This window comes from Bactrocera tryoni, chromosome 5 (genome assembly GCF_016617805.1).
Source record: "Bactrocera tryoni isolate S06 chromosome 5, CSIRO_BtryS06_freeze2, whole genome shotgun sequence".
NCBI lineage: Eukaryota > Metazoa > Arthropoda > Insecta > Diptera > Tephritidae > Bactrocera > Bactrocera tryoni.
The window spans coordinates 76286804-76309044 of record NC_052503.1 but is presented as its reverse complement, the minus strand read 5'-3'; the positions used below and the strand labels follow the sequence as shown (position 1 = coordinate 76309044).

Below are 22241 nucleotides of genomic sequence, written 5' to 3'. Positions count from 1 at the left end.
GGACTACTATAGCATATAGCTGCCATACAAACAGAACAATCAAACACATATCTTTGTTTGAAAAACGTTTTTGTTTCATGAGATATTTTCACAAAGTTTGGCATGGATTATTATCTAAAGCAACAGCACAATCTCCCAAGAAATTGTTCAAATCGAACTACTGTAACATATAGCTGCCATACAAACTTATCTATCAAAATTCAGTGCTTGTATCGAAAAAAGTTCGAATACAAAGATAAAAATATACACACGAGCATTATATGCTCAAATCTCACATATAACATATACTGTATCCAGCATAAATTTACATGCACATATATAACAGGTTTGTGTCCAATTGTGCACTCAATTGCGCAAGCGACGCACCGGTCCAAGGCATTTTATGACAGCAACATGTCAAAGTCAATCAAACATTGTCGCCGGCTGCAATCAATTCGCTGCGCTGCCATTTGAGCCGCAACAAGCAACCGAATTTCGATAGATTTATGACCAATGCACAAAAAAAATACGAACAAAGCGACGCAGGACCACATGTCTAGCTGGCACTCAATTGTAGATAAATGCATGGCATGGTGGATACCTGGAATAAACGAATTGGCCAACAAAAGCGGACGAGCGCACAAAAAAAAAAGAAATAAAGGGTGCAATAAAACCAAAAAGTCAAGTATTCAAATTTTTATGGCTTTTCGGCGGCTCTGACGGGCTTGTAGTGGTTGTGGTGGAGTTAGTGGTGGCAACGGCCGCCATGCTATGCTAAGAGGCGTAAGAAATAAAGTCAAAATATTGTTGGTGTGCGTGTTTTGGTGGCATTTAAATTGTGGCAAAGCGCATGCGTCGCAAAGCAGCAAGAGCCCAAAGCTGAGAAATCAGTCAACACAAATGAAATGGCTGACGGAATGTCGCCAGGTGGTACGAGTGCCAGGCAGAGAGCTGCCAATAAAATGTTGCTGTTTTTGGTATTTCGTGTTTTTTTGTTGTTGTAGTAGTGTTGGTGGTGGTATTACTTTTGCTGTACTCGTATGTATGTGTATGTGTGTAGACAAAAGGATATCACACATGCGTACACATAAATGTACACACTGATATGCAAATTCGCTTGAAAGCAACACGCCAGCAAAGATGCTTGAAACTAAAGGTCCAAATAAAATTTTTAATTCATATCCGTGCCCCCGCTGTGCTGCGAATATAAACTGATACAGCGGGATATGATAGACACTACATATGAGTTTGTAGCATGAGGATATATGCATATGTTATATTATCATATAATATATATAAGATATGTAGCGTTGAGATTTTTCATCCATCGCGATCTCATGAACGTCCTTGTATGGAAAACTTTTTTTATTTGAAGACCTAACTTCACAAAATTTAGCATTTATCATTATCCAAGGCAGTGTGACAATCTCTGAAGAAATTGTTCAGATCGGACTACTTTAGCATATAGCTGCCCTAAAAACTGAACAATGAAATACATGTCCAGGTAAGGAAAAACTTTTTTATTTGTGCAGATATCATTATGAAATTTGGCGATAATTATTTTTTCGAGGCCACATTTTAATCTCTGTTGGAATTGCTCAGATCGGACAACTATAGCATATAGCTGCCTTACAAACTGGATGATCAAATACTTGTCCTTGCATGGAAAACTTTTTTTATTTCATGAGATATTTTCACAAAATTTTACATGAACTATTAGCGAAGATAACGGTACAATCTCCGAGGAAATTGTGCAAATCGGATGACTATAGCATATAGCTGTCATACAAACTGACCTATAAAAATCAAGATAAAGTGCTTTTAACACCCTTTTATGCTAAGAAACGCAATTGTGTAGGGTATTATAGCTTTTTTTATTTCGTTTATAACCTCCACTATGCGCTCAGCTTAAGCCTTCATTGTTTATTTCTACAAATTCCAAACTATGCTTGAATGCAAGTGTGAGTATATTCTCTCGGCTTTAGTATTTCGAAAAGTTATGTTGCCTCATAGAAGCCATTAATTTATTTTATAGATGCATGCAAGCTCATATACATATACGTATGTTTAGATTCACAAGTATATATGTATGTATATTTATATTCACAACTATATATGTATGTATAGGTTAAAATAAACGAGATTCTCCGCATATAAAAGTTGAGTTATTTGCATATACGAGCAACTATACACTTTCTCACTCAGTTTAAATTTTAGTTGTGTATTCACACATATTCGAATACAATACACACATATGTACATGCATCCAAATAAAGAATACCTCAGTTGTGTTTTGACTGATTTACTGCGGTTTTGGTAGTAATAAACTTCATGGAAAAATCGTAAAGATTGACAGCAGTTGACTAATTTTGTGCAGAAAGTTGCTCAGTAGGCGATAGAGATAAATTTTTCGGGCTTAGCTGCTGCTAAATAAAAACGCAGTTAAATTAGTTTTACGAGCGTAAGGAGCAGAGAGATTGGTAAGGGCGTTATTAAGCTGAAAAATTGGTTGTAAAATATGATAAATGCCTAATTGAATGGCAGCGGGTTGAGTTGAGTTGAGTAGCGCTAAGTGGAGCAGAGTAGATACTTTTTTAGAGTTAAAAAATATATATAGTGGAAGGCAAACCATTGGAAAAGGAAAATAAAATAACAAAAATTAAAGGATAAATAATTTACTGGCGAGCTGCGTTCGGGAAGAGGAAGGTGAGGTGCGTGGCACAACGGCGCGTCTTATAGAAAAAAGTGATATGGCAGAGTTGCATTTTTTGCGTTTAAAGTATTAATTTTTCACCTAAAATTGGACTCTGTATTGAAAAATAACTCTAATTTCCTTTTTCTTCAATGAAATCTCTACTTTCTGATGGTATGGAAATGGTCTACTAAGGTCTCTAAGAGTCGGTATCCCCAATTAACCGAAACTTCAATCAATTAAAGAAGCATTGAAGACGACCTTTTATACATTATTGACAGCGGTTGCTTACTCTCCAACTTTTTTTCCACTCTAAACCCCCTCTAAAATACGTGGCTTTTCGCATCTCACAAAACATCCATTAAATCTCGACAATATACAACTGTTAATGGCTGTCGATAAACAATAAATTCTGTGATTGCCATATAATTTAAAGCTCAGCTGTGCCACAGCACAATCATTGCTTGAAAACTTTGTTTATGAAACAAATTAAACCGAAATTTATAATAGGCATTCATTAGCTATTAATGCAACAGATTTCCTTTAATACTTGTTGTTGTGGCCAAACACAGAGCGTGAGGTGAGAGGAAGCCATAAAGAAACGAAAATGTGAACATAAAGTAATTCGTTATAGAAATAGCAAATAATAAGTTGGAAAGTAATTTTTAAGTTCAAAAGCAGCAACAACAAGAAGACTTGATAACAGAATTCCGCTTTTGTTTTTAATTATGGTAATTTTTTTAATGACTTACATTTGTATAATGGCATTTGACATTTGCCTAAAAGCTTTTTTGGGGGTATGATAAATTATTTTGAAGCATTAATTAATTTTATTAATTTATGCGTCAATCGCAATTAAATGTATTGTTACTTAGTCTTTGAGGGTTTTTTGAAGCTGCTTAAATTTTATAAGGACAATTTTTTTTAATTACTTTTTAAAATTATTATAATTTTTTAAAATTAATTTTTAATTAAATTTTTTTACCAATTATTTTAATTATTTTAATTAAATTTTTTTTTTAATTTTTTTTTTATTTTATTTTAGTTAATTTCATTTTTAAATTATTACATAATTTTTAAGTCACCGTAGAGCAAAATATTTGTGTTAATTTTTGTTAATTACGGCAATTTATTAATGACTTATAAATTAATAATAACACTTGATATTTGCTTAAAAGCTTAATTTTTACAATTTTTTATAATTAATTGTTTTGTTATTAACTTTTTTATAATTTATTACATATTATTATATTAATTTTTGCAATTTTTTAAATTAGTTTTAAAATTATTACATAATTTTTAAGATACTTTTGAAACTACTTGACTTGAGTGTGGTAAAAATTTTTAAATTAATGCATTTTTACAATTATTAAAAATTAGGAGATTATTTTATTTTGAATTGTTAAACACATTTTCATAAATTTTTTTTATGATTACAGTTTTCCATAATTCGTTTTTTATTATTATTATTTTTTTGTTTAATTTTTTTAATTATTAAAATTTTTTATAATTTTTTTAATTATTGGATTTTTTGCTTAATTTTATTAATTATTAAATATTTTATTAATTTTTTTACTTATAAAAAATTTTTAATTATTAAACTTTTTTTAATTAAACTTTTTAGAATATTTTTTGAACCTGAGTTCTGCATGCTTAATTTCAGTTTTTCCTGCACCAAAAAAAAGCGAATACTTTTTTATGTTTGTGTTTGTAGAATTTTTTGGCGCATTTCTTGTATGTTCATATATATACATATGTTCATATGCATAAGCAAATCAGACTCATTCGTATCAGACAAAAGCAAACTTTAACAGCTAAAAATAAAAATTCCAGCATTTTTCAATATCTAGAAAGAGAATTTGAGCATGAAAACAGAAACAAAAAATGTTTTTTGTTGACCAGTGTAATTAGAAATTATTAATTATAATTAAAAAATTCATTTCTATAAGCAACTACATATACATTTTACCGTTATCTGACACTTTTAGACATTTGCATGGAAAGCGCAGTGCATCCACGCCTAAAAGATGACAACACTAATGCAATGAGACACAAATGCACACATACACTCAAACAAAACAGCAAACATTTGGCGATTATGATGAGGAAATGATTAATGGCCGAAGAATGAGGAGCACGAATGTTTATGATTTTATGAGGAATTGAATCGAAGCGACAGTTGCACAGCGACGGCACTCAGTGTGGCTGCAGCGCAAGCGGAACTAAGTATACATACATATATGTACAAATATGAGTGCATGTGTGCGTGTGCGCTGATGGATGGCTAAGTGAATGGCTTAATGGCTGGCATGGATGAGCATAGCGTTAGAGTCGAGCAAATGACGAAGATGGGCTAAGTGCGACAACTGCAACGACAAATGGAGCTCATTGCAGCCAAGCAACTAAGCATTTATGGTATGTATGTATGTATGCTATATGTGGGTGTGTGTTTCAGAGAGTTTACGTGTCACAACATAATGAGTGCGTTAGGACGATGGCAACAATTTGGCTGTAAATTAAGAATTCGGCAATGGCAAGTGGACTCAACACACGCACAACTGCATATATGTATGTATGTGTGGGTTTATCTATTAGCCATGCTTGCCTAATGGCAACACGACGCTTCATACATATTCAATTAGTAAGCGAATAAGCGCGTGGCCAGCAATGAAATCGACTACCGAACACACACATACAAACACGCGTAAAAAGTGGTGAAACGGCAAAGGATGTTCATGAATGTTTTTTTGTTTTGCTTTTCAGATTGGTTGCATGCTTATAGATTAGACTGTGTAACGGTATCATGCTGCCTCATGCGCTAGTATGCAAATTGTGGCAAAAACAAAAACAACAATCAGGCACATCAATCGGTCGGCTATTGCCCGGATATGGACAGCTTGCATATGCAAATTAGTTAATATGACAGCGAGACGAGCACACAAACACACATACGCACGCACATACATAGTTGTATATTAAGCAAGCACTATAGACAGCACAAAAACAATGTGACATAACAAAAAACTAGCAAAAGCGTGCGTGTATGGGTGCAAATGGTAGCCGTGTTTGGCATTGCAACACACATACATACATGTAGTGACCTCCTGTGGGCGGCAGCTGTGCACACCGCACTACTAACACCACCACCAAACACTAGCAATGCAACTAACGGTTGTGTGGCGACCTTTCATAATATGAGAAATGATCTTGACAAGAATAATTGCATGTTAGCATAATTAAAAGCATTTGTAAGCACGCACACACACAGACATCAGTTGTTTGGCCACAAACTAAAACAACAGCAAATGCTATTAGACATCAAAGCGCCATACAATGAAAATAATGGTGGACATAACGTTGTGATTTGATGCCAAAGCTGAGATTTTGACACAACAACATATATGTGTGTGTGTATTAATGTATGTATGTATGCATATATGCATATGTACGTTTGGATATGTTTCTTTTATGTATAATTACGAGCCATTTGTAGCTTTTTGCCTTGTTTTAGCTGTTATTATTAATGACTGTCGGGAGTTGTGTTGATGATATGAATTCTCGAGCACGTTTTGAATACACAAAATACCGTTAGCTAGTGCACAGCGCGCCACTGCAAAGCTCGCTTGGAAAATATGACATTTGCGTTTGTATTTGCTTTCACTGCTAACTTAGAATGTTATTAAAGAAATGTGCTTAAATTTGAGTTTATAAGAAAGTTTTCTTGGCAAAAATGATGCAATTAATATTTTTGTAAATTTTTTTTTATGAATTTTATGGTTAATTAGTTCATTTTTTACTATGAATTTTAACTATTTTTTGAGAGATATTATACAAAATTTAAGAATTATTTTATTGATAAATATTAGTGAAATTTTTAGATTAAATTTTTTAATAATTCAATTTTTTATTATATAATTTTAAAAATGTTTTGATAAATTCTTTTAATTATTACAAATGTAAAATAATTAAATTTTTTTAAATTATTTGATTAATTTTTAAAGAAATAATTTTTTTTTTAAGTTAAGTTGTAAGCTATTACATAATTTTTAAGACACTTTTGAAGCTACTTGAGTGGCAAGAATTGTTTAATAAGTCTAACTTTATCAATTATTAAATTTTTTTAGAGTATTTTGATTTATTAAAAATGTTTCGATTCATGTTTGCCATCACTACAATTTTTCATAATTTACTTATTTTTTTTAATTAATAACATTTTTTTATATATATTTTTTTATATTTATATAAAGTTATAATTGATATTTTCATTAAATTTTTATTATAATGTTTTTTTTATTGATTAAAATTTTTTAATTAATTAACCAGGGTTTGTCGGTGTATACGCAAACAAGGCGCTCAGTTTCTGAGCTTATGCTCTGAAATTTGGCACACAACCTTTTCTTCTCAATAAGCTGCTTATTGGTCAGAACCACCGTTATCAGACTACCATAACATATAGCTGTCATACAAACTGAACGATCAGATTCTTGTTCTTGTATGGAAAACTTTTTTATTCGACGAGATAGTTTCACGAAATTTGACATAAATTTTTCTCTAAGACATCGACACAATCTCCGAAGAAATGGTTTAGATCGGATAACGTTCAAAACCATGTCTTTGTATGGAAAACTTTTTTATTTGAAGAGCCATCCTTATGAAATTTAGTACTAATTATTGCCAAAAGCAGCACCATGATATCTGAAGAAATTATAGAAATCGGACAACTATAGCATATAGCTACCATACAAACATAATGCTGAAAATTAAGTCCTTGTATGGAAAACTTTTTTATTCTGCAAAATAATTTCATGAAATTCAACATGCATGAGCGATCATAATAAAATTTTAGTAAGAAAACTAAAAAAATTGAACATGTTAATGCTTCTATACAGTCGAAGTTAACGTTTTTTCCTGGTTTTTTGTTTTGTTTTAAATATTTTTCGCCTTTTTTGTTAAAATGTTTGTCTCATTTGCATATAAAATTTATTGAATTCCATGTTCGTACCATTGATTTCAAACTTTTTTAAATTCAATTTATTTTTATTTTCTTCTTATTTTACTCTTATTGCTTTAAACTTACATTTAGCTGCCAAACTTTGCATTTTATAAAAAACTAAACTATTGGCCTCACCCTAATGCCGTGCAACTAAACTAATGTTGGACCGCTCAAAATGCTGAAATTTGGATTTGATTGCAGAAAACGCCTACACTCGTTGCAATTAACGTTGATTTGCGCAGAAACCCGTCAATTGCTGGATACAACAATTATTAGGAATTTCGCTTTAAATATGGGTACATGGCATGACCGCTAAATTTTCGTACAATAACGCCTAGACTTTCGAAAATATGCCATAATTGCAGCGCAATTGAAGTTGTAAATGTATGTACACAATGAGCTTTCAACTCGTTTATATGAAATATAAATTATATATACGACTGCAACGACAACTACCTCTAGCATTGACAAAATACGAAAAGACATTTTCGACTACCCAATATGTGTGTACACATATACATATGTACGTACATATGTGTTCGTATGTCCCAATGGCAGCGAAAGCCGGACCAGTTAAATGCGCGGATTAGGACTAATTTAAATAACGGTACACGCGCGGTGGCGAACAAGAAGAAGTCAGTAAATAGTTACCGCCAACAACACCAACAACTAACGACATGCAACAAAAGCAGCTCAAGCGCACAAAAGCCCGCACACGTGTGCCACACACACACACATACATGATGTGCTACAGTATCTCTGACAAGTCCCACAAATCAGCAACATTTATAAAGCGACTGACATGCCCACAATAATGCCCAACAAATTTGACGACAAAAGGATTTGTGTTTAACGGTATAAAATGCGACAACACATATCCCCTTGAAATAAATGAAAAAAAAATTACATATAAATGGAAATACATTGAAGCATTTTAAACTTCAGTCGCCGAAGCTCGTGGATTTCAACATTAAGTGGCAAGCGACGGCAATGTCTGCATGGATTTTAGATTTTAAACAAAAAAATATAACAACAACAAAACTTAACTTTTGTTGCAAAGAGGGTATAATACCCTTCACAAATACAAAAGATTCAACACAAAAAATTAATTTTATACGGTCAGTTTGTATGGCAGCTATATGCTATATTGGTCCGATCTGAGTACTATCTCAGGAGATTTTGCCGTTACTTTAGATAACAATATGTGCCAAATTTCGTAAAGATATCGCAACGAATAAAAAGTTTTTGTTATTAGGACATGATTGTGATCGGTCGGTTTGTATGGGAGCTATATGCTATAGTGATCCGATCTGAATAATTTCTTAGGAGGTTATATCGTTGTCTTGGAAAATAATGTGTGCCGAAATTCATGAAGATATCTCGACATATAAACAAGTTTTTCATATAAGGTCTTGAGTTTTATCGTTCAGTTTGTATGGCAGCCATATGGTATAGTACTCCGATATCAACAATTTCTCTGGAGATTACACGGTTACTTTAAACGGTAATTCATGCCTTATTTTGAGGAGATACCTCGTCCAATAAAAAGTTTTTCATATAAAGATTGAATTTTGATAGTGCAGTTTGTATGGCAGCCATATGCTACATTGGTCCGATGTGAACTATTGCTTGGGAGAATGTATGTTTTCTTCAAGCAAAAGTATGTGCCGAATTTCGTAACTCTCTTTCTACAAATAGAGAAGTTTTTCTTACAAGCACTTTATTCCCAACATTCAGTTTGTATATACATACATACATATGTATATATATAGTATATTCAGTTTTCGGATCTGAACCATTTCTTAGGATATTGTATTGTCGCGATGAAAAATAATCTGTGTAAAATTTCAGATCGATAACTCAAAAACTGAGGTCTCCCACGCTTCCTACTGCTTCCCACAAACTTCGTGACAAACTGAAGATACGCTGTGCAGGGTATAAAAATAAAACAAAAGTCGAGCAAAAAACCTTTTGCAAACTTAGACATGCGGCGCGTATTATGCGGTATTACGCGTATAAAGCGCGCACCCGCAGCAGCCACAGCGACCCGCGTAATCCCAGGCGACAGCGACGGCGAACCGCATACAAGTTAGCAGCCAACAACCACAGCAAAAAGAGAAAAAAACAAGATGAAGAAATGAAAAATGTAATAAAATGCACATAAAAGGTTAGCGCAAAATGAAGCGCTCGAAAACGATGAAGCCACAGCCAGTCACAGCAGCTTCACCGACGTAGTTGGGGCTTGAGTGGCACGAGTAAACACATACAAGCGTGTATTTGGACGATTGGTTGTTGTGACCGCCATTTTCACGGCAAATACGTGCGATACGAGTAAGTGTGAGTGCGCTGTATGCACAATATTACACACCACCCCTGCTCGGCGTACACTGTTAAACGCCAAAACTTTTGCGAGCCATACTTCATTCGCTTTATACCCAGCGAAATCCACTCGGATTTGCCTTTCAATAAAAATGCAAATTTTTCAACGCCTTTCACGCATTTGCTTTTCACTTGCATTTCCTTGCCCACTTTTAACAGCGCTTACGAGATAGTACATATGTATGTATGTGTGTTCACCTTAACTGCTTGGGATCCCGAATTTCAACTTTGTTTTCATGTTCGGTGGTGAATATTTCGTTTTATCTGTGTCTTATCTCTTTTAAATGTTAAAACTGCATTTCTTCAAAAAGAAAAAAACAACAAAACACTCGTTTATAAAAACACTAAAAAAAAGTTTTGCTTGCTTTAATGTGCTGCCTTGTTAGATAGTAACCGAGCTGCATTTCTAGTTTTCATATTTCACTTTATATACTTTTTATCACGGACGAAGCTGAGTAGTGCTTAGAGTCTAACAAATGTGTACATATATATATACCGAGTCTATGTATGTATGTATTGACTCACCTTCACTTGCGATTCGGTCATCCCTAAGGCATAGGCGAGTTTCGCCCGTTCTGGTCCGGCCAGATATTTGGTCTGTTCGAATGTCTTTTCCAGCGCGAAAATTTGCTGACCACTGAATGTTGGGCGGGTGTGCTTCTTCTTGCCATCCTTGTCGTTGCTTTGATGGTGTTGATGCGCCTGTGAGAGACTCGCCGACACTGGAAAGCGGAAGAAAATAAAAATGTTTAGCTTGTATTAAGTTAAAATTAACTTTCTGCGTAGACTGGCGTTGTATTGTCTCCCAACTTGTTTTATTAAGTTGGGGGGAGTTTAAGAGAATCATGCATATATAAATGACTGATTTAAGATAATATTTAGAGAAACGTGGCGAAAGCTATCTTACCGAGAGAAAAAAGTTTTTCTAGACAGAATTTAGACAAATATTAATATAGCAAGACAAGAACGTTAATCGAAACTGTAATACCCTTCACAAATACAAAAGATTTCATACAAGAACTTGATTTCTTCGGTCGGTTGTATGACAGCTATATGCTAGAGTAGTCCGATCTAGAAAATTTCTTTGGAGGTTGTGACGATGCTTCGGGCAATAATCAATGTCAAATTTCGTGAAAATATCCTGTCCTTTTCACAAGTTTACTATACAAGGCCTGCATTTTGATCGATAAGTTTATATGGCAGCTATAGGTTATAGTGGTTCGATCTGAAGAATTTTTTCGAAGATTATAGCGCTGACTTGGGAAATATGCTATGCCAAATTTTGTAAACATATCTCCTCAAATAAAGAAGATTTCCATACAAAGACACTTATACGATCGTTCAGTTTGTATGCCAACTATATGCTATAGTAGTCCGATCAGAACAATTTCTACGAATTTAGTCGTGAATATATCTTGTCAAACTACAAAGTTTTCTATACTAGGACTTGAGTTGGATCGGTCCGTTTGTACGACAGCTATATGCTATAGTAGTCCGATTTGAACAATTTCTACGGAGATTATGAAAATATTTTGGGTAATGATCTATATAAAATTTTGAGAAGATATCTCCTCAAATGCAAAAGTTTTTCATACAAGCACTTGATTCCAATCGTTCAGTTTCTATGGCAGCTATATGCTAAAGTGGTCGGATAACGATGGTATCGGCAACTTCTTTGAAGAAAATGAAGTGTGGAAAATTTCAGCTAGAATATCTGAAAAACCTTAGGTAGTATTAAGCACTTATACAGACTGATGGACAATCAGATCGGCATGGCTTAAACGACTCAGCTCATCATGCTAATCATCTATATATAAATTTTATAAGGTCTCCGACCTTGCCTTCTTGGTGTTAGAAACGCACTGACAACAAGTGTGTGCACCTCTTGCTGCCACCAGCAGCAAAATTTTTCGAAAATCCATACAAATAAATTCCAACGTTTTTGCTAGCCCTAACCTAAAATAATAATTACATACTAATTAGGCATTTACGGTAAAAAATTACATGCAGTAAATCGAATCAATGCAAATGGCGCCCACACACATACACATGCACAAACGGAGCCACATTCGAGGCCGGAAATGACAACACAGGCAATTACAGGCAACAACTCGCATAATGAGCCCCAAAGGCAGACCTAGCAATTGGAGCCAATTGCCCAGCAATCCGGACATTTAGTGCCGCCCAATGGCCATCAAATTAACAAACGCAAATTGTCTGCAAATTAATTACGTTGCTCGCATAGAAAATAAACATTTTGGCAACAGAACCGAGAGAACACTCATTTATATATATTTATATATTTACAACAAATGAAATTACAACAAATTATGTATATAATGTAAGCCTATGCCGCAGTAATTTGTAAAAGCGCCCTCTGGCGTCATTTTCATTTTCATGAACACAACATGAGAATCAATTAGCCAAACAGGCGAGGTACAAATCCGCACGGCGCAGCGCACCAAACTCCCCTGCCAAAGCAGGTGGTGTGGCGGTTGAGTGCTGTAAGCCCACTTTTATGCGAGTGTAAGCCAATAAAACGAGTATAAACAAAACGCCCGTCGTGCCTTTGTCGTGGCCACACCGACCACCGGCTCTTGCCCGGACCGCGCGTCGCACGTACATAAATCCCAGGACCTGTGCGGCTCCCTGGTGTGGGTTGAAAGGCAATCATTACAAGTGGGCTCTAAATGCCAGCGCTACCTTGTTGGCAAGTGTCAATGTGTATGTGTGTGTGTGTCTGGATGGTGGTGGCAATCACCCACAATGCCGCAACCAAATCTCAAAGGTCTGTTTTAGTTGCCTTACAGCGGCGCTAAACCGCACTCATAAAGCTGTGACACCGGGGGTTGTGCTCGGCAACTAGTTGACGGCCCGGACGTTCTCATGCCAGCGACGCTTTGTGGCCTTCTGTGCTCGCTTTGTACCGTGCTTTCGGCCAATTAATGTCACCCCATTATTAAATGATCCCTAATTATGTGAAATGATTTTAGTTGGGAGTAAATGCTCAACACAGTTATTTAAATTGCTGCGCAGAGGGTTGCGTTGAGCTGGAGTTGGGCTGGATATTTTTTATGGTTCAAGTATTTATGTACGGCTTCCGATTACTTTCTTATTGTTGACATTTAAATAAAACTAGTTTTATGACTGTGGTGTGAGGCGGTGGCGTTATAACTAGGGGGTGCCGTCGTCTAGGTTAGATTAAAATATTAGTAGAAGCTCTAAAACTCATTGCATAGACTTTGTATGGAGCTAAATGAAAGTAACAAGGAGTACTAAAGTGTGAGAATAAGGGATGCTATCAACGTACGAGGATTGTACGTTGGCCAGACCAACCTTTACACAACAACTAGCTGTAGAAGCTCCAAGATCTAAAAGACTTTGTCGTCTTTTTCGGTAAACTGTCCGTCCATCCGGTAAATTACTGAAGATTACGAGCTCTAATGAAACCTTCAAACAAAATCTTTTTGTTGTCTGAGTAATAACGATGTTACACACAATTTTTTTCAGTTTTAACTCCCTCGGAGTCTAGACTTATCGACTTTGTCGTCTTTTCCGGTAAAATACCAAAGATTACGAGCTCTTATGAAACCTTCAAGCGAAATCTTTAGGTTGTCTGAGGAATAACAATGCCTCGCTAACTCGCTCGGAGACTGCGACGTCCATAGTTATAGTTATACACTGAAGGGAATATAGCGTATTAAGTTTCCCACGGAGTTCGTAAAACAGGAAACTTCGGAGACCCTATAAAATATATATGTATATGCAAGGTCAGCATGAGTCGAGTTAGCCATGTCCGTTAGTCCATCCCTCCGTCCGACTATCCGTTTCGCTTTATAAAAACAGGCTAGTCGCTCAGTTTTTGAGATATCGATCTACAATTTTGCACACGCTCATTGCTTTCCAAGGATCTACACATTTGTTGGAGCCACCCATATCGGATCACTTTAACATGTAGTTGCCATACAAAGTGAACGCTGACAAGCATGTCCTTGTATGGAAAACTTTTTTTTTCAACAGTTATCTTTACTAAATTTGGAAATTACTACTGTTAAAGATAAATATATAATCTGTGAAGAAATCGTTCAGATCGGACGAATATAGCATATAGCTGTCATACAAACTGAACGATCAAAATCACACTCTTGTATGAAAACTTTTTCTAATGAAAAGATATCGTCACGAAATTCGGCAAATATTATTGCCTAAGCTAACGGAACAAGTTCTAAAAAAAATATTTAAATCGAACTTCTATAGCAAATAGCTGTCATACAAACTGAACGATTGAAATCATGCTCTTGTATGGAAAACTTTTATATTTGCCGAGATATCTTTTTAAAATTTGGCAAAGCTTTTTGCTTTAAGCAATGATATAATCTCCCCAGAAATTGTTCAGAACAGATTACTATAGCATATATGTAGCTGTCATACAAATTCATTTTTAAAAAACCCAGTCCTGGTACGAAAAACCAAAAGGTTCAAGACACTTTTCAAGCAAGAAAAAATTCTTACGATTTTCTTTTATTTTTTTTATAATATTCTACACCACCAACTCTTGAACAAAAAAAAAGCCGAGACCCCTATTAGCCAAGTGTATACTAACAAGTAATAAAAATCTTATAAACAAATCATCAACTTTAAACAATTCTCCTTTTTAGCAGGCAATCAGTCATTAATGTTACATAAAAACACCATTAAAATCTGGCGTTCGTTGCCATTTCCACTTAATTGTCATAATTTTAAATTGGCTGACTTTCACCTCATTAGCATATCAGACTTGGAGTCCAAGTCTTAACAAAATGCGTGGCAACCAGTTTCGTTGTCTTCCAACACAGCACATTGCACCAACACTACAGCTACGACGCGCTGAGCGCTTGAAAACTTGTTTTCAACTTTATTGTCCGTCCATTGCTGGCGTTGTGCCGCCTCTGTGTGCTCAACTCAACCCACCAAGAAATTGAGATTTTGGTGACACAAACAAACAATTTAGACGGCTACAAACATCTCAACTCTGTATGTTAGCTGCCGAAGTCCGCCTGACCCGCCACCCCGCGTAAATTAGCAGCTGTGCCAGGCATTTATAAACAATTAATAAATGACAAAACAAACGACAAAGTTTCTACATGCATTGCCTTGTTGCCTGGCTTGCCGACTTGCAACAACAACAATGGTACATTTGTAGATTTAGACGTGTCTTTTACGCCGCCATCCGTTCCGCTTGAGCTCTGTGAAATTTCGCATAATAAAATTTATAATGAAATAATGACTTTGTGAAAATTTCGAAAAGTTTTTAAGTAGCTTGTAAACATGGGCCTTAAAGTATGCTCCGACACGACAATATTGGAAATGTTTTGGTAGTTGAATGCTGAATGGATTGCACAAAAGTTATGGATATGTCTTTGAGAGCAATTGGTAACCAGTAATTTATTGTTGTAGTGAATTTTTCGGAAATCATAATAACTTCAATTTATAATAGCAATGAGGAAAAGTACACTATAAACGTTTTTAAAAACACCCTAATCAATATACTGGATCTGCTCGACTCAAAATTAAAGGATGCGGTCTTCTAAAGTAGGGCCTTGTAAAGTCGCTAGTGCACGGCTCACGTGGCGCTAACTTATCTGAGTATAGGCTTCAATAAAACAAGAGATCGAGTCGTAATACAGCGAGTATCGCCATACAATTTACCACAATGTCAGATTAAGTTAGATCCCTTATACCTCAGAATTGCGAAATGATCGCACTTAGATTGTTATATTCAGTCCTTTGTAAAGTCAGAGGAAAAACTACAGTAGTTGGATACTAGCTATGGGAAATTCGTGTTGAATCTAGTAGAAATCTGTTTAGCACCTTTCATTCTGTTTTTTCTATTTCACCTCAGTGACTAAAAGCATGATATCCGAGGTATTTTGGCCTGATCTGGCAAAAGCGGTACATTTGAGGAGGAAATGTTGAGAAGATTCTATCTCGTCCTCTTGGAAACAGCTAAGGCAGCCGGCATGTAGTGAGATGTCCAATCTGTCTGCTTGGATTCCGTCTAACTCCACTAAGAACTCCCAAAACGATTGAAAAGTGGATCTTGCTGAGAGCCGAGAGCTCTCTAGACCTCTTCCGATTGACTCTGGGCAAGAAGTACCTCGCAACTGCACAGCTCCTGGCTTGACCCACTCTTGCTGAGCTGGTTTGAGATCCAGCAGTTAAGAAGAAGTCACACAAGAAGTCAACATAGCTCCTATCCAATTCCATTCCGCAGTTTTTGAGACTGAAGTACCTGTCCGAGCTAGCTCATCAACCATACGGTTTCCTGCAATATCGCTATAGCCAGGAGGTAATAAGTCTACACATCCTTCTTTAGTCTTGAACATACAGTCAACGAACTCAAGCTCCTACTATCGGAGTCGATTGTCACTACTCTGAAAAAGTTCGAGCTCTGCAGTAGTACATCTACAGCTACCTTTACGACAGGCACTACAGCTTGAAAGACGCTGCAGTGGTAAGAAAGTCTAAAACTGGAGCCGATGGATAGTTGCCGACAGTTTATTGCGCCACCAAACCTCGTCGCATGCTTAATAAAACGTAATAAAGCTCCTCTCATCTACTGAGTTCTTAACTTCGACGCTTCCTTCAAGCTTAGATCCGTGTATCCTCCAGTAAATTCTTAGCTAACACGCCACCCTCAAAGGTAAATAAGCAGAGAAACGACAGCTAGTCACAAGTGTATCACAAAATAATGAGAACAGCCCTTGGAAAACCGATAGTTTTTACGTGAGTGTAGTCTTTGCTATCGTCTTCCGCCATAAAACAATACCGTAGACTATTATTGATTTAATTATTGTTTCATAGAGCCAAAGGACTATATAGCCTAAAAAGTTCAGAAGTGTAAGAAACACGGCGATACCACGACTTTATCTCACAACAGTTTGCTATGGTAGAGAGGAGTTCCAGTACAAGTATTTCTTAAGGCAGTTTCATATTTTGCTGCAGTTCAAAGTGAAAACCTATCCAAAGCCTTCTATAGTTTCATATTGACAGCACATATTCTTCCACATCATATTTGTTCCACTTCATTAAAACGATTAAATTTATTATGAGCAATGTAGACTTTATCAGCAATTATACCAGAATATAAAAATAAAATGGAAAAAAGTTTAAATGCGGCTCACCGATGCTATAATACCCTTCATAGGTGCATTTTTTATAGCATAAAAGGTATAAAGAGGTACTTAACTTGATTTTGTTCGAGAAGTTTGTATGTTGGCTATATGCTATAGTGGACCGATCTGAACTATTTTTTCGGTGATTATACCGTTACTTTGAATAATAAGCCGTGTCAAATTTCATGAAGATATCTTGTCAATTAAAAAAGTTTTCCATACAAGGATTTCAGTTTGAGCGTTTAGTTTGTATGACAGTTTTACGATATAGTGGTCCGATCTGAACAATTTCCACATAGATTGTAGCGATGCTTTGAAAAATAATTTGTACTGAAGTTCATAAAGATATCTTGTCAAACAAAAAAGTTTTCCATACAAGGAGTTGATTTTCATCGCTCAAACTTAATATACCCTGTTCAGGGTATAAAGAGTGCGCTGCAAATATACATATAAAGATGCCAGTATATAATTACACAGCAGGAACTCATTTTATGCGCGGAGGAATGACATTTAATCCTTTCGTTTACATGTAGCAATCAAAATCCAGCCAAGCTCTGAGCTAAGGTGCAGCCAGACCGCGCAATTAATTAAAATTCCAAAAGATATACGCGCAAGTAACCATAATAAAACAACAACAAGCACATAAAAATCTGCTCAGCAAAGAATTCGACCCACATTTGAAAGGGCTCATTAAAATGGTTGGCGCACAAACAAGGCGCCATACAAACTTACAAATAAACACACATGCGAGCATAACGTGTTGACTAAGGAGGCTTGAGGGTGCGCATGAGTTATGTAAATGCGGTTGAAAAGGTAAAACGACTTAAGTGCGTGCAATAAATGTTTCCCGCTCTTGCTACAGCAAGTTTTTAAGCGCTGGTGAATCCTTTGCGACTCATAAAGACATACATATATCAAGATATAATTACATAACATATTGAAATATGAAGGTATGTATGAGTAGGAAAGGATTCACCAGCGATTAAAAATATGTTTATAGTAGCTATATTCATATATAGCGGAAGCTCATGTTTTATCCACATATACCAACTTTATATATATGTATGTACATATCCACCCATAATAGTATGCACTCACATATGCGTACCCTCGGCATAATGCCAAAGCTAATTGCCGAGTATGATAATGATATTTAGTTAAATGTGCGTCAGCAATGCCTCAATTAAAAGAAGGCGCAGCTTAATTATACACACTACAAGGAACCAAATGAGCGAAAATTAGACTCATGTGACGTCCAAAGGGTTCTTTACGAAGACACCGTATCCCTATCATTTACAAAAACAGTTTGTAGTACACGGTCACGCTAAAGGTCGAACTTAAAGCACGTTCCCAAATAAGCAAGTAAATTACTTTGAGCGTATGAAAGCGAGCATAAGCTCAAAATTTCAGCGCAGCCCGTGGGTGCATAAGCCTATCCATTAGGGTGGGCAAAAAAACAATTGATTATTTTTGTGGGTGCATAAGCTTATACATTAGGGCGGGAAAAAATTAATTAATCTTAGTTAGTGCATAAGCCTATACATTAAGGTGGTTGAATCCTTTTTTATGTTGGTACTCTAAAAATAGGTTTTTTCATGCCTTCTAGTTAAAAATTTCCATACAAATTATTCCTTTAATTTTTTTTGTAGTTTTAAATATAAAAACAATATTTTTTTTTAATTTTTATAATATTTTGACTTAAATGCATTTTTCACTTTTCCTTACATTTTTTTTTAATGTTGTTTCATTATTTTTTTTTGTTTTAAGTGTTTTTTAACTTTTTTTAATTTCGAATTTTTTTATATTTTTAAATTTATTTCATGTTTTAAAAAAATTTTAAATTGAGCTGTTTTTTCATTGGCTTGAATGCATATTTTATTTTTCATTTTCTTTTAAATTTGTATAATATTTTATTCAATATTTTTTTTTGGTTTTATATATTTTTTATGAGCTTTTAAAATTTTTTTTAGTATCTAATAGTTTTTAAATATTTTACATTTTTTTCGTGCTTTACAATTTTTTTAAATTATTTTATTTTATTTTTCAATAAATGTTTTTTGTTACATTTTATTTTTTGTTTTATTTTATTTTTAATTTTTAATAATTTTTATTTTATTTTTCATATTTCATTTTCTTTCTTTAAATTTGTTTCAACATTTTTTTGTTTTTTTTTTAATTTCGGATTTTTTTATATTGCTAAATTTATTTCATGTTTTAAAAATTTTTTTTAATAACTAATTCCTTTTAAATATTTTACAATTTTTTTAAATTATTTTTTTTCATTACATTTTTTTATTTACATTTTTTATTTTATTTAATTTTTAATATTTTTTATAGTTTTTGTTTTCTTTCTATTTTTTTTTTTTGTTTTATTAAAAATTACGTTTCAAAATTTTTTTAAATAACATTTTTTATTCAATTTTCGTTTGTTTATGGTTTTTTTTTAATTTTTTAAATATTTGTTGTACTTTTAAAACTTGTAAAATTTTTTTATATTAATTTATAATATTTTTAGTTATACATAGTTTTTTTAATATCTAATTTTATATATATTGAAAATATATCTAGTTTTTTCTGACCCACCCTAATATACATAAATAGGTATGAACCTTATATTCATACATACATATGTATGTGTTTATAAATGTGTTTATAAATGTGTGCATTCCTTGTCGTTTTTTCAATTATTTGCCTCCTTAACGTGCAGCGCTGCGCTTTCACACACGCCATTCTCTCCGATTGGCCCGTTTCTGCGGCATTTGAAAATTTTATTAGGTTTACGTGTTACACTTTCATTATAATTTTCGCAAATTTTATTATCACCAACATGACTAATAAAAAGATAAAAATCATTTCAGCAACGACATGTGAACATTTTCCACTGCTACTCGCATATGTTCGCTCTTCGTGTTCGCTCATTTGCACGAGGCACTTCAAGCTTATGGTTTATGGTTTATGGCTTATGTTGCTCGGCTGTTTTAACGGTGCATTGCATATCGTAAATGTTTTAAATTTAATTGTGTGAATTGTAAAGGGAACGAGGCGTTCGTGGCTTGCCGCATGCGAAGTGTGTTAAATATTTAATTGCATTGCTTTGAGACTGGAGTAATTGAATTGATGCTTTCTTGTGGACTAGGACTAATGAAATCAATTCATTTCTTTATTGTTTACATCTTTTATGAAGCAGGCAGGTTAATTGGGCGAGTGTAGAAGCGGATTTAGTATATTTCAGTTCTACATGCATGTTGCATTTCAACGGCCTTTTGATGTTATAATTGAATTAAGCGAAATTTTGCTGGATACTAAACGCTAATTGGCGAATAATTAGGATTAGAAATTTTGAAAAATTTTTACATGAAAAAAATTATTCAGGAAGAAATATTTTCCAAAAAAAAATTTATATAAAAAAATATTTATGTTTCTTTGAAAAAAGGTAATTTTTAAGTTTTCTGAAAAAAATTAAAAAAAATGTATAAAGTATTTGGAAGGATCAACATTTGAAAGTTTAACCTTTTTTTTAATTTAAAATAAATTTATTTACTTATAATAATATATTTTAAAAATTGTAAAAAAAAAAAATTTGAATTTTTGATATTTTGAAAAAAATTGAAGAAATTAAAAAAAATTAAAATAAAAAATTTTGAACAAAGTATTTAGAATTACAATTTTGAAAAAAATTGTTTTCAAACAATTTATAAATTTTAGTAAATTTGTCTAAAGTTTAATCTTTTTTACTAATTTTTTATTTAAAAAAATATATAAATCTAAAATTTATAGAAAAAATTTCGCATAAAAAATTTTTAAAACTCAAATTTTTGAAAAAAATAATATTATGAAAATTAAAAAAAAATTGGTAAAATATTAAAAATTTTTATTCATTTAAGCTGTTATCGATAGCGCTTTTGTTAATTACAGAACAAAATATAGAATTTTTTAATAACTCTTTCTTCAAAAAAAATCTTTAAAAAACAAACATTTTAGAATTCAACAAAACATTTTTTTTTTCAAATATTGTCAAAATGCTATTGATTTTTATTCTTGAGAAAAGGTGGAAACTCCAATTTTTCGAAAAATATGAAATATTTTTGTATAAAATGTAGGAAATACGCAAAATTAAAAAATAATAATTTTATAAAAATTAAAAAGTTTCGTTTCTAATGAAAAGCTCTTTTTATAAAAGATTTTATAAAATCTAAAAAATTGTATTAACATTTTCAAAAAGAAAAAAAATTTAAATTGTCCATTAAAAGTTTTTAGTTTTAAGTAATATATGTACAAAAACTATTACTATTTTTTTTAGAGGTGGTAACTCCACTTCGGAAAATTGTGCTTCCAAATCAAAGCAACACCCTTTGATTTACAAGGCGAGTAGTTTATCAAAGAATATACTTTTCAGCTTATCAATAACCGCAGAATAGTCGGCATATGTATGTATGCATATACATATGTTTGGTAAAATATTGCCTTGTTCAATCATTTTTCATGTTCAATAAAGTCTGCTGAGCTTGTGCCACAGATTTTTGCGGCGGCAGTCATAATCCCCTAGCTGCGTGTCCCATTTCAGCGTTTACACTGATTGAATTGCCAACACAATAATGTATATATAACTATTTATATGTCACACTGCGCGTCAATGTGTGTGTGTGTGTGTGTACTATAATTAATTAGCCTGCAATGAAATTTGCAATGCAAACATGCAATTATACCGACAGTTTGGCGTAAAATGCAAATTATCGGCTTGCTTGATGAACACCGCGCACACATACAGCCACACGCAGCAAAACATACACACGCACGCATGGTAGTTGTTGCTTTTTTACGCTTTTCCCAAGCGCATTGCACTTCATATTTATTGCAAGGCAATTAATTGCATTTTTGCAACGAGATTAAGCAGCACACACACACATAAAAATATGTTTTCCACGCAAGTATGTGTATATGTGTGAGTGCACAGTGGTCAGCACGTGCCGACGCGTGCGCGAAATCCATACAGGCGTCAGGTCGTCAGGGTGTTAAAAGGCCTCCAATCACCGCGGCAATATTT

General features: G+C 33.8%; 1 protein-coding gene across 1 annotated transcript in view; it reads right to left on the bottom strand.

Annotated features, from left to right (window-relative positions):
• LOC120777916 (homeotic protein Sex combs reduced) overlaps positions 1-22241 on the bottom strand; it is a 41187-nt gene that overhangs the window by 4964 nt on the left and 13982 nt on the right. The window contains exon 3 of the mRNA XM_040109500.1: positions 10569-10765. Within this exon, the coding sequence (XP_039965434.1) occupies positions 10569-10765 (197 nt within the window). The remainder of the gene's footprint in view (positions 1-10568; positions 10766-22241) is intronic.